The 13,418-nt window shown below is 45.8% G+C and overlaps 1 protein-coding gene across 1 annotated transcript; it reads right to left on the bottom strand.

The window, feature by feature from the left end:
- Nucleotides 1-342: 342 nt before the first annotated feature.
- LOC120941378 (glutamic acid-rich protein-like) lies at nucleotides 343-10,882 on the bottom strand. Its single transcript, XM_040354718.1, has 3 exons — nucleotides 10,377-10,882; nucleotides 1,164-1,906; nucleotides 343-959 (listed from the first exon to the last, which is right to left on the bottom strand). Exons 1-3 carry the CDS (start codon nucleotides 10,880-10,882, stop codon nucleotides 343-345), a joined length of 1,866 nt encoding a protein of 621 aa, XP_040210652.1.
- Between the last annotated feature and the right edge of the window lie 2,536 nt (nucleotides 10,883-13,418).

Raw genomic sequence — 13,418 nt, 5'->3', positions numbered from 1 at the left:
CAGGGTGTCAGACTGACACCCCACACCACCGATCACCGCGCTGTGCGCCCCCGCGGGCGAGCGCCGGCATGAAATCCTGCAGGACATCAATAGACGTCCAGTCAGGATTTCACAACCACTTCCCTGACGTCAATTGTCCATTGTCCGGAGGGTATGGGGTTAGCATACTGCTGGGGGGTACTGCGCCGGCTGCGCGGGGAGGCGAAGGGGGGGAAGGAGAGAGGAGCAGGAGGAGGGGCGACGAAGCGCGAGGAGGCGGAGAGCGAGAGCCGCGACAGGCGAGGAGAAGAGACAGGGGCGCCGAGAGCGGAGCGATGCAGCGGAGGCGCCGACGGAGACGCCTCACCGCCTGCGCTGAGCAGCCGGATCCCGCGGAACTCTCCTCACGCAGGTCCTAAGCCACTCCTCCTCCTCCTCCTTCTCCTCCTCCTTCTTCTCCTCCTCCTCCTTCTTCTTCTCCTTCTCCTCCTCCTCCTTCTCCTCCTCCTTCTTCTTCTCCTCCTCCTTCTTCTTCTCCTCCTCCTCCTTCTTCTCCTCATCCTCCTTCTTCTTCTTCTCCTCCTCCTCCTCCTTATCCTCCTCCTTCTTCTCCTCCTCCTCCTTCTCCTCCTCCTCCTTCTTCTTCTCCTCCTCCTCCTCCTCCTCCTCCTCCTCCTCCTCCTCCTCCTTCTCCTCCTCCTTCTTCTTCTCCTCCTCCTCCTTCTTCTTCTCCTTCTCCTCCTCCTCCTTCTCCTCCTCCTTCTTCTTCTCCTCCTCCTCCTTCTTCTCCTCCTCCTCCTTCTGCTTCTCCTCCTCCTTCTTATTCTTCTCCTCCTCCTTCTTATTCTTCTCCTCCTTCTTATTCTTCTCCTCATTCTTCTTCTCCTCCTTCTTATTCTTCTCCTCCTTCTTATTCTTCTCCTCATTCTTCTTCTCCTCCTTCTTCTTCTTCTCCTCCTTCTTCTTCTTCTCCTCCTTCTCCTCCACCAAAATTAGTTTTCTGTAGCTAAATACAGAGCATGCGGGCAATTGTCCAGCAGGTAGATAGTAAAGGTTATCAATGCGCCCAGCACACATACACACAGCGCGGGGGATGGGATATTTGTACAGATCACAGTGTAGTTATAGTATGTGACATTTAATGCTCCTCCTCCTCCTCCTTCTGCTTCTCCTCCTCCTTCTTATTTTCTCCTCCTCCTTCTTATTCTTCTCCTCCTTCTTATTCTTCTCCTCATTCTTCTTCTCCTCCTTCTTCTCCTCCTCCTCCTTCTCCTCCTCCTCCTCCTTCTTCTTCTCCTCCTCCTCCTCCTCCTCCTCCTCCTCCTCCTTCTCCTCCTCCTTCTTCTCCTCCTCCTCCTCCTCCTCCTCCTTCTCCTCCTCCTTCTTCTCCTCCTCCTCCTTCTTCTTCTCCTTCTCCTCCTCCTCCTTCTCCTCCTCCTTCTTCTTCTCCTCCTCCTTCTTCTTCTCCTCCTCCTCCTTCTTCTCCTCATCCTCCTTCTTCTTCTTCTCCTCCTCCTCCTCCTTATCCTCCTCCTTCTTCTCCTCCTCCTCCTTCTCCTCCTCCTCCTTCTTCTTCTCCTCCTCCTCCTCCTCCTCCTCCTCCTCCTCCTTCTCCTCCTCCTCCTTCTTCTCCTCCTCCTCCTTCTTCTTCTCCTTCTCCTCCTCCTCCTTCTCCTCCTCCTTCTTCTTCTCCTCCTCCTCCTTCTTCTCCTCCTCCTCCTTCTGCTTCTCCTCCTCCTTCTTATTCTTCTCCTCCTCCTTCTTATTCTTCTCCTCCTTCTTATTCTTCTCCTCATTCTTCTTCTCCTCCTTCTTATTCTTCTCCTCCTTCTTATTCTTCTCCTCATTCTTCTTCTCCTCCTTCTTCTTCTTCTCCTCCTTCTTCTTCTTCTCCTCCTTCTCCTCCACCAAAATTAGTTTTCTGTAGCTAAATACAGAGCATGCGGGCAATTGTCCAGCAGGTAGATAGTAAAGGTTATCAATGCGCCCAGCACACATACACACAGCGCGGGGGATGGGATATTTGTACAGATCACAGTGTAGTTATAGTATGTGACATTTAATGCTCAGCAGTGTGAAAATCTAATTAATGAAAAGTGCGGACGGAGGAGAGGAAGCGCATTATCGCCGGCGGCGGGGTTTACATATGATAATTACAATTGTGAATGGAATTTGCTTTAATCTGCTTGTTTAATGTGTTGCCCTTTTTCCCTGTTGGCTAATTCTTTTATATTTCTGTTATTATAATTACAGAAATCAGGCAAATGGAGGGGGGGGGGGGGGAATAAGAACATTTTAACCACTTAAGACCCGGACCATTATGCAGGTTAGGGACCTTGCCCCTTTTTGCGATTGGGCACTGCGCCGCTTTAACTGACAATTGCGCGGTCGTGCAAGACAAAATTGGCGTCCTTTTTTTCCCACAAATAGAGCTTACTTTTGGTGGTTCTTTGATCACCTCTGCGTTTTTTATTTTTTGCGCTATAAACAAAAATAGACCGACAATTTTGAAAAAAAATCGATATTTTTTACTTTTTGTTATAATAAATATCCCCGAAAATATATAAAAAAAGTTATTTTTTTCCTCAGTTTAGGCCGATACGTATTCTTCTACCTATTTTTGGTAAAAAAAAAATCGCAATAAGCGTTTATCGATTGGTTTGCGCAAAATTGATAGCGTTTACAAAATAAGGGATAGTTTTATTGCATTTTTATTAATATTTTTTTTTAGATAGCGATCAGCGAATTTTTTTCATGACTGCGACATTATGGCGGACACATCGGACAATTTTGACACATTTTTGGGACCCTTGTCACTTTCACAGCGAAACATGCTATAAAAATGCACTGATTACTGTGAAAATGTCAATTGCAGTTTAGGAGTTAACCACTAGGGGACGCTGTAGGGGTTAAGTGTGACCTCATATGTGTTTCTAACTGTAGGGGGGCGGGGCTGAACGTGTGACATCATTGATCGTGTTTCTCTATATCAGGGAACAGACGATCAATGACACTGCCACTGTGAAGAACAGGGAAGGTTTGTTTACACACACCTCTCCCCGTTCTTCAGTTTCCGGTGACCGATCGCGGGACACCGGCGGCGATTGGGTCCGCGGGTCCCGCGGGCGCAGTCACGGAGCTTAGGACCAGGTCGCGAGCACGCCGGCGGTGGCGCGCTCGCGACCCCACGGCTGGGCTTAAAGAGACACGTACAGGTACGTGATTGTGCCCAGTCGTGCCATTCTGCCGACGTATATCGGCGTGAAGGGGTCCTTAAGTGGTTAAAAGAATAAATGAAGCAGTTGATTGGGTGATTTAATCATTGCAACCACAATCAGTGGATGGCGGGTCATGGGCACATAGGTTCCTCCATCATCCATACTTCATACTGTTCCTTCAGCCTCAGGCTAGAAGGTACCATATGGACCTTCAGTTACAGTGCCGGAGGACGTACACCATAAACTACCAGTATGGGGGCCCAATTGAGAATTATTGAGAGGGGGTGAGGAATGGCACCATATTTAATCCCTTTACGATGACCGTATGCAAATATACGTTTAAGGCTTGAAGGGGCTATACCGGAGTGGTTATGACTAAGGCCTTATAGGCTGAAACGCGTCAACCATTGCTATTTGCGTTTGTCCACTGTGGCTTGTTAATAAACACTACAAATATTTAAGAGCAACGACCAGAGTGAGGATCATCTTTTCTTCATTGCTATACCGGAGTGATGCTTGCAGCTACAGGCATCACCCCAGTACCGTTTTTTTTTTGAGTCAGTGGTTGGATTTTTAGTGATAACAACAACGGGGCTAAAAGCTGTTTGGCTTTTATCCTAAAGGAGCGGGTGCGGACGTCGTCCCCACATCCGCCGCCTTCCGCCATGCTTCCCGGGCCTCCCATCTCACCGGGAGTCCCAACCCACTATTCGGCGCATCTGCCGCCTAAGGCTTAGACCCGCACGCCAAGGCTTCGATCAGGTCTCCGATTTGAATTCCTGGAAGTGACGCCACGACGTCACAACGTCACTTCTGGTTTACTCGGCTACCAATGACGCCGATTTAAAAAAAAAATTACAGCACTCAGAATCGCCTATTTTGGCAAAGTGCAAAGAAGGGGATTTGGGGTCTTTTGGACCTCCCGATTCCTCCATAAACAGTACCTGTCACCAACTATTACTGTCACAAGGGATGGTCACATTCCTTGCGACATGCACCGGCCGGTCGGTAATTGAGGCTGCGGCTATGTGGCCTTCTGCTGGCCTCAGCTTCCTTCTGTGAAGGCCGCAAAGCCACAGCCTCAATTACCGGCGGGCGCGGGCGCGATCGTCCCCCCCCGCGCTGGCCGGTAATTGAGGCCGCGGCTTTGCGGCCTACTGCAGCCCTAAATTTCCCCAGGCGCCAGGTCACAATTTCCCAATGGTCTTAAAGGGACTTTTTGTTTATTTTTTTTTTTAGAATGACATCATTTTTTTTTTATTGCATTTTTTATTGCATTTTAGTCCAAATATGAGACTTGAGATCTTTTTGACCCCCAGATCTCATATTTAATAGGACCTGTCGTGCTTTTTTCTATTACAAAGGTTTTTCACATTATGCAGTTCGTGCATACCTACCTGTCTGGCGCTCGGCCCATCATTTGCATGGGGTCACGCCCACTTCCACCTACAACGGCGTGCGCCTTCGAAACCCACGCCACCATGGGTGTCCGCTGAAATTCTATCAGAGGGGGGCGCGGTGATACACAGTCGCATTTAACCCTAACGGCCGAATATCGCAGGTAAAGCGCCACTTTTTAGTTGTGCTCTACCGATAACACGGCCAGCTGGCAGTGTGAAATAGCTCTTGAGATAATTCAGCTACATCCATGCCCATATGAATATAGCCTAGAGAATGTACAGACCCCCCTTCAGCACAGACCCCTCCATTCAGCACAGATGGAACACCCCTTCATCACAGACCCCCCCATTCTGCACAGACCCCTCTATTCAGCACAGATGGACCCCCCCTTCAGCACAGACCCCCCACATTCCACACAGACCCCTCCATTCAGCAAAGACCCCCCTCAGCACAGATGGACCCCCTTTACGCACAGACCCCCCTTTAGCACAGATGGACCCCCTTTACGCACAGACCCCCCCTTCAGCACAGACGGACCCCCCTCCCCCATCTCATTCAGTACCTCAGATCAGCCATCAGCGCGGGACAGGCACAGCAGGTTCCCTCCCCCTGTGTGTACACATAAACACCGGAGGGGGAGGCGGCTTCACTCTGTTCACTGTGCCTGTGTGATATCCGGGCCGAGACCGCTCAGACAGCCCACAGCCGCTAGACTATTCAACACCTTCTCGTTTTTCCAGGGGGCGTCAATTGCCCCCCCCCCTTGCCCTATGGAGCGGACACAGCGTTGGGAGCACTGGCTTGCTGAATGCAATGCTTGCCTCTCCGCGCTGCGTTGGCGTGGCGTACGGTGTTTTCTCTACGGCAGCGTAATGTGCGCCTTTGCTCTCTGTGAATCCGGGCCTATATCTCAGAAAGAGGCTCGGTCCTTAGGTGGTAAAGTAACTTCCTCAGAAAGTTGCTAATCCAAAACAGAAAAACAAACATGCTTTCCGTTCAATAAAATCAGCCGAAAAAAAATTGCCCTTTTCATTTGCTATTTAATTATCTTGCCAGTTGTCAGAACCATCCCGATATGTAGAATATAAAAGCGGCAAAAAAAGTCGTATTTTCAGCCTTCATCTGCTCCAGGTCTTGTCACAGTACAAAGATTAGTAAGATCTATTTTAACATTTATAGGTCGCGCTCGGCACAACTCTTAACGCTGCAATTTTACAAAATTGCAGGGAAGCCGCCCAAATGACTCTGATGTTTCATTTTTTTTTTTTTTAAGGCAAATCTGCTATTTAATGTAAAAGCCTCAGAGTTGGCATTTTGCTGCCAAATATTTTTCGGTAAAGATCGCAATTTAAGGAGTTATTTAGAACAAACTGCAGCGCCATCGCCTGGCCTGGGGGGTATCTCCGGCTCCTACAGATGGAGGCTCCTCCGCCCGCCTGCGATGGGCTTAACGAGTCTGAGGTCAGAGGCTCTTAATTAGCCGTGGAAACCGTTTTCCTCTGGAAGCCTGCCTGCTGAAGTGCTGACTTATTTAGATTGAAATAAATCTTTGATTAGCAAGAACGAAAAAATGACCTCCGATTCGTCTTACTCTACATTTCTCTCCACTACATTAAAACTTTGTTAGCTGGATTCAGGTAGCCGGGCGCATTTTTACGGCGGCGTAGCGTATCGTATTTACGCTACGCCGCCGTAAATCAGAGAGACAAGTGCTGTATTCACAAAGCACTTGCCTCCTAAGTTACGGCGGCGTAGCGTAAATGGGGCCGGCGTAAGCGCGCCTAATTCAAATGAGGATGAGGGGGGCGTGTTTTATGTTAATGGGTGGTGACCCGACGTGATTGACGTTTTTTACGAACGGCGCATGCGCCGTCCGTGTACATATACCAGTGTGCATTGCTCCAAAGTACGCCGCAAGGACGTATTGGTTTTGATGTGAACGTAAATGACGTCCAGCCCTATTCGCGAACGACTTACGCAAACGACGTAAAATTTTCAAAACTCGGCGCGGGAACGACGTCCATACTTAACATTGGCTAGGCCAGCTTTTTGTTCGACTAACTTTATGCCTGAAAACGCCTGACGTAAACGGCGTATCTTTACTGCGACGGGCAAGCGTATGTTCGTGAATAGGTGTATCTCGCTGATTTACGCATTCTAGGCGTAAATCATCGTACATGCCCCTAGCGGCCGGCCTAAATAGACAGCTAAGATACGACGGCGCCGGCGGTCGTATTTCAGCTAAATTTAAGTGCATCTCAATTTGAGAATACACTTAAATATACGACGGAGCAGATTCCGAGTTACGCCAGCGTATCTACTGATACGCCGGCGTAACTATACCTGAATCTGGCTATGTGTCTTTTTGTATTGTTAATTTAAGTTAAGGTGAAACTTCATGTTTGTTGATGTAAAAAATATAATTTCTGGTATAAACATCTAAACAATTTTAATTCATGTTGTTGCATGTTCTTCTTACCTGCTTTACCTGCATAGATACAGAGACGGGGACATGCTAATCACTTCTTAAAGGGCTAAGCGGGTGGGAAGTTCTACCTGTGATAATTGCACAAACAAGCCAATCCAATCCTCAGCTCCTCTGTAGCCTTATGGTCAATATGTCATCATGGATGAAAGACTCACTACAGTAAACTAAGGGAGAGTGCAGAGGATGCCTGTTCAGGTTTTTAACAGTGTGCCAAATACATGAACAAGACCTTAAAGTAGAACTACAGGCAAAACTTTTTTGGGATTCTGGAGCTATCTCATGGTCCTCAGCTCTGGGGCATTATGTTTTCTGGAGCTATCTCATGGTCTCCAGCTATGCAACTTTAGCTATTCTACAGATATCTGATGGTCCCCAGCTCTTAGGTTTTAACTATTCTGGAGCTATCTCATGATCCTCTGCTCTGAGACATTTAACTATTCTGGAGCTATCTCATGATCCTCTGCTCTGAGACATTTAACTATTCTGGAGCTATCTCATGGTTCCCAACTCTGAGGATTTAACTATTCTGAATCTATCTCATTGTCCTCAGCTACGAGTCTTTAGATATTCCAGATCTATCTAATGATCTCCAGCTCTGAGGCTTTAAGTATTCTGGAGGGGAGCCATGGTCCCCAGCTACAAGGCTTTACCTATTCTGGCGCTACCTTGTGGTCCCCAGCTCTGAGGCTTTAAGTATTCTGGAGCTATCTCATGGTCCCCATCTCTGAGGTTTTAACTATTCTGGAGCTATCTCATGGTCCCCAGCTCTGAGGTTTTCACTATTCTGGAGCTATCTCATGGTCCGCAGCTCTGAAACATTAAACTATTCTGGAGGTATCTCATGGTACCCAGCTACAAGACTTGAGCTATTGTGGAGCTATGTCATGGTCCCCAGCTCTGAGGCTTTAACTATTCTGGAGCTATCTCATGGTTCCCAGCTACAAAGCTTTAATGCCGCGTACACACGATCGGTTTGTCTGATGAAAACGGTCTGATGGACCATTTTCATCAGACTAAACCGATTGTGTGTGTGCCCCATCGGTTATTTATCCATCGGTTAAAAAAATAGGAACGATTGTCTGTGGGTACGTCCATCGGTTAAAAATCCACGCATGCTCAGAATCAAGTCGACGCATGCTCGGAAGCATTGAACTTCATTTTTTTCAGCACGTCGTTGTGTTTTACATCACCGCGTTCTGACACGATCGGGTTTTTAACTGATGGTGTGTAGGCACGACTGATCATCAGTCAGCTTCATCGGATAACTGATGGAAAAATCCATCAGACCATTTTCATCGGATGGACCGATCGTGTGTACAGGGCATGACTATTCTGGAGCTATCTCATGGTCCCCATCTCTGAGGTTTTAACTATTCTGGAGCTATCTCATGGTACCCAGCTACAAGACTTGATCTATTCTGGAGCTATGTCATGGTCCCCAGCTCTAAGGCTTTAACTATTCTGGAAATAATAAAGAAATTCAGCGCTGGAAAAATTAAACTAAATAAACCTAAAAAATTGCAAGCCAGCACTGAAGGATAAATTCAAATACAAAATCCCAATAGTGATCAATAGTAATAAAGTGCAGCGCAAAAACATAAAATTTAAATAACATCAAAAGTGATCAAATATAAAAATTCTGATAATGACACAAAGAGAAGTCCATAAAGTGCATCAGTGAAAAGTCCAAAGGTGCTCCAAATGAAGTGACTATTAGTGATGAACATCAGAAACAGTGATCAACAGGAAGGTTCCTCCACCACTAACTACAGATGGCCCCTCACCTCAGCCATTCGACCATGGCTAGGTCACAAAGCTTATTGAAAACCTCCAAGGCAAGCACAGGACACTTCCAAGTTAAAGAGATGTACAGCAGGCAGCAGGCAGCAAAACGGCTCAGCACTCCCAGAGACCATGGAGAATTTATATAAAACAGAAAGGGGACAAACTAGTGCTCTCTGTCTTAAAACTGGATTTAATGAACGATATAAATCAAAATGAACTCACATTAAATAACACTCAGAGCCGAGTGTAGAGCGTGGCAGCATAGCACGGAGCTCCAGGGCTTCCGGATCTAACACAGCTCACACTTCAGCGTTGGGTCGGCGAGCGCGGGTGACGTCACGAAGCTCCTCCCCCTCGTACGCGTTACGTTCCTATGGGCGGAACTTCCTCAGCGTGGGGTAGAGAGGCTAACGTGAACGTCCCGCGGCGTCATATATAGTGTATGGTTGCCATCGCAACACACCAATTCCTGCTAACCCGCGCCATCTAGTGGCCAATTGATAGAAAGGCAACTAATATGCAATAGCACAAAGCACAGGAAGAAACGGTCCACCTAATTAAAGAAGGACCAGCAGGTTTATAAATATGGAGAAAATAATTTAAAAATTATTTTAAACGTGACGTCAACCACGATCGCCTCACCATTACAATAAAGGATACCACTAGAATTAGCAGATAAATCCAGTATAATTTACAACGTATTAAAAACATTTTTATGAAACCATAAAAGAAAAAAATTAAAAAATCTTAATCCCTTTTTATACAGAACGAGTCTGCAATAGGTATATATAATATTACAATAATATACACACAGAATCTAGTCATATGAAAATGTAAAAGATAAAGATATATAATATTAAATATTAATATTAAAAAAGATAAAAATACTAAAATTTATTAAAAATTACAAATATTCCCCAAATACTGAATAATACAAAATACAAAATTAGCGATTAGAGATAAAACAATTAAGGTCGAACTCGACATTGAGGCCTAGTGGAGCCGAAACCTTGGTTTCATAAATCCAAAAAGATTCACGACGGCTAAGCTGTCGTATGTAATGTCCTCCTCTCCAATGTTTGGTGACCTTTTCAATGCCCCAAAATTTAAGATCTTTGGGATCTCTGCCATGGCATTCTCTAAAATGCTTAGAAACACTATGAGTCTTAATGCCACGTCGAATGTTGCTAATATGTTCTCCAACCCTCACATGCAACTCACGCGAGGTACGTCCGACATATTGCAATCCACACTTGCATTCAAGCATATAAACCACGCCCGTAGTCGAGCAGGTAATTAATTGCTTGATTGGATATTCCATTCCGGTAATATTGGAAATAAAGGACTTACGTTTCTTGATATTACGTTTGGCATGTTTACAAGTTGCGCATCTGCCACAGGCATAGAAACCAGATAAGAAATTAAAAAGTTTGGGTCTCGGGATGACTGGTGGATCTATCACCCCTGGAGCCAACCGATCCCTAAGTGAAGGGGCCTTCCTGTACACGAACTGTGGACGTTCTGGAAGAACCGGACCTAGGACCACATCTCCCTTTAAGACAGGCCAATGCTTGGCCACAATCCTTTCAAACTTTTTGTGTTGGATGTTATAATCCAACAACATTTTGTAATTGGATCTATTCCTATCTAGGTTTTTGACCCTTTCCATCTCCTGACTCACGGAAGACCTGGAATAGCCTTTAGATACAAATCTAGTGGCCAATTCCTCAGACTGTACAGCATAATCGGAATCCAAAGCACAATTCCTACGAAGTCTGACGAACTGGCCACGAGGAATATTGCATAGCCACAATTTATGATGGCAGCTAGTTAAAGGGATATACCCATTTCGATCCACAGCCTTAAAGTGATTCCTAGTAGCCAACTTGGATCCATATTTAAAGATCTCAAGATCTAGGAAAATTACCTGTTCAGGGGAAACTGTCCAAGTTAGGACAATACCTTTGTCATTGGAGTTTAATTTAGCCATAAAAGTCTCCAATGAGGGCATATCACCCTCCTAGACCATCACTAAATCGTCTATATATCTGCGATAGCAGAGGAGCTGAGGCGGTATATCGTGGAAGACTACATCCTGCTCCCAGTGGGCCATAAATAAATTGGCCACACTGGGAGCAAAACGAGCTCCCATCGCAACTCCTCGCTGCTGTAGGAAGAAATCCTTATTGAACCAAAAATAATTCTTCAATAAACAAAATCTCAAACTATCTAAAAGAAAACTGATATGTTCAGGATTCAAATCAGTGGACTCCAATGCCCATGCCACTGACGCCAAAGCTGCATCATGCCCAATTATGGTATACAAAGAGCCTACATCGGCAGTTACCAATATAGTACTCTCTGTACAAGGGATAGAGTTCAGGATCTGAATAATTTGCTTTGAATAAAACCATGAGCTATCTCATGGTTTCCAGCTACAAGGCTTTAACTATTCTGGAGCCATCTCATGGTTTCTAGCTATGAGGCTTTAACTATACTGGAGCTATCTCATGGTTCCCAGCTACAAGACTTTAGCTATTCTAGAGATATCTCATGGTCCCCAGCTCTGAGGTTTTAACTATTTTGGAGCTATCTCATTTTCCTCAGCTCTGAGACATTTTACTATTCTGGAGCTATCTAAATGTCCTCAGCTCTGAGACATTTAACTATTCTGGAGCTATCTCATGGTCCTCAGCTACAAGACTTTAACTATTCTGGAGCCATCTCGTGGTTCCTAGCTCTGAGGCTTTAAGTATTATAGAGCTATCTCATGGTACCCAGCTATAAAACTTTAGCTATTCTAGCGATATCTCATGGTTCCTATCTCTGAAGTTTTAACTATTATGGACCTATCTCATGGTCCTCAGCTTTGAGACTTTAACTATTCTGAAGACATCTCATGGTCCTCAGCTACGAGACATTAGATATTCACGCACATTTTTTTTACTTTTTTTTTGTGTGGAGATCCCACTTAAAAAATCATACCAGATCTAAAGGTATAGATTACCTGAAGGACCTTACACATTTTTATTTATTTTTTTGGCGTGAGCTGCCTCCTTAAAATCCATACCAAACTCAAAGAGGTTGAATTACTAAAACTGGAGAGTGTACAAACCTGGTTCAGCTCTGCAGAGAAACCAATCGGCTTCCAGGTTTTATTGTCAAAGCTTAAATAAACAAAGGTCCCCCAAAACAAATAGCAGACTGTCATGAATATGCAATAGTCTGGCAGCTTACCTGTTTTTCCATCTGTTCATTAGAGGCCTGACCCTGTTCTGGTTCCCTTTTTTATCACTTCCTCTTCCTGTATTGCCCCACCCATGCCATCCCAGGAAGTCTATATTAACTGTTGCACTACAGGTCTGCAGCGCTGTTCAACAGTGTAGTTTGCCAAGTTCCTGTCTGCTGTGTGCTACGATCATCTTCCTGTGTACCGTTTTTGGCTCGTCCCTGACTTCTCCTGTTTGCCTGTGCCCCTGACCATTTGCCTGTCCCACAGTTACCCTTGTCTGCCTGTTGCCCTGACCTCGACCTACCCATCACCACCGTTTGTCCTGCTGGCTGCTTCCCCTCTCTCCCTGCGGAGTGTGACCTAGGGGATCCCGGGGGTCGCGACCTGGATCCAGTTGCGGCCAAGGCCATCCTCACCACTAGAGGCTCTGGTGAACACAAAGTTGGGTCTTAGACTCCGCGCCCTGGGTGATCTTGGGTTCACGCTTCCTCTCTGCTAGCAGCAGTGGGCTATAGGGTTCACTACCCTGTGGTGCATCCCTGACCCCAATGGGGTGCACTTGTCACCTGGCCACGGGTGACCTGACACAGACCTTAGGAGGGACCCTAAGGATGCCCGCCCCATGATGTTTGTTTGACACCCCCTTGGCTATTAGCTCAGAAAATGGGCAATTTTATTTTGACATATTCAACTCCCGTTGATTTCATTGGGGTTCAGATTTGGCATCGGAACTTCTTTGAAGTTTACCAAACAACACTTGAACCAATCCCAGGGCAGATCGGCTCATCCATATTAAAACAGGTAACAAATACAGCAAAACACTTCCAATGGCATATTTATCTGATCCAAGGGGAATGAATAAGAGTCATTTATTTGTTAGGTGTACATACCCTTTAATTGGACTTGGCTAGGTGTACATAGCCTTTAATTGGACTCGGCTTATTCCTACTATGGGTAGAAGAGCACTATAATCTAAGTGGATGGTCCTTAGAGTTTGCCATATCATAATGAATTTATTTTTACTGTGCCTATGCATCAAGTTGATGCATTCTATATTGTAATTGCTCTGCTTCAATTAAACTACGAATATAAAAAAAGCCGCAGTAATCAGTTCTGAAGAATTACAAGTCACGCTTCGTTGTATTTCTTTCATCGGTGATTGTAACCCATGGTTGGGTGTTGATCAGCTACCGGCATAATCTTGTTGGTCCAGGCCATAAAGGTTCAATGCAGTTATCGGTTTAAAGGAGAGCTCCAGGCAGAGGTGGCTCTTTAATTAGGCAAATTAGGCAGTCCACTAAGGCCTCGCACTCAC

The sequence above is a fragment of the Rana temporaria genome, chromosome 5 (assembly GCF_905171775.1).
Source record: "Rana temporaria chromosome 5, aRanTem1.1, whole genome shotgun sequence".
Taxonomy (NCBI): Eukaryota; Metazoa; Chordata; class Amphibia; order Anura; family Ranidae; genus Rana; species Rana temporaria.
This window is presented reverse-complemented; position numbering and strand designations above follow the sequence as displayed.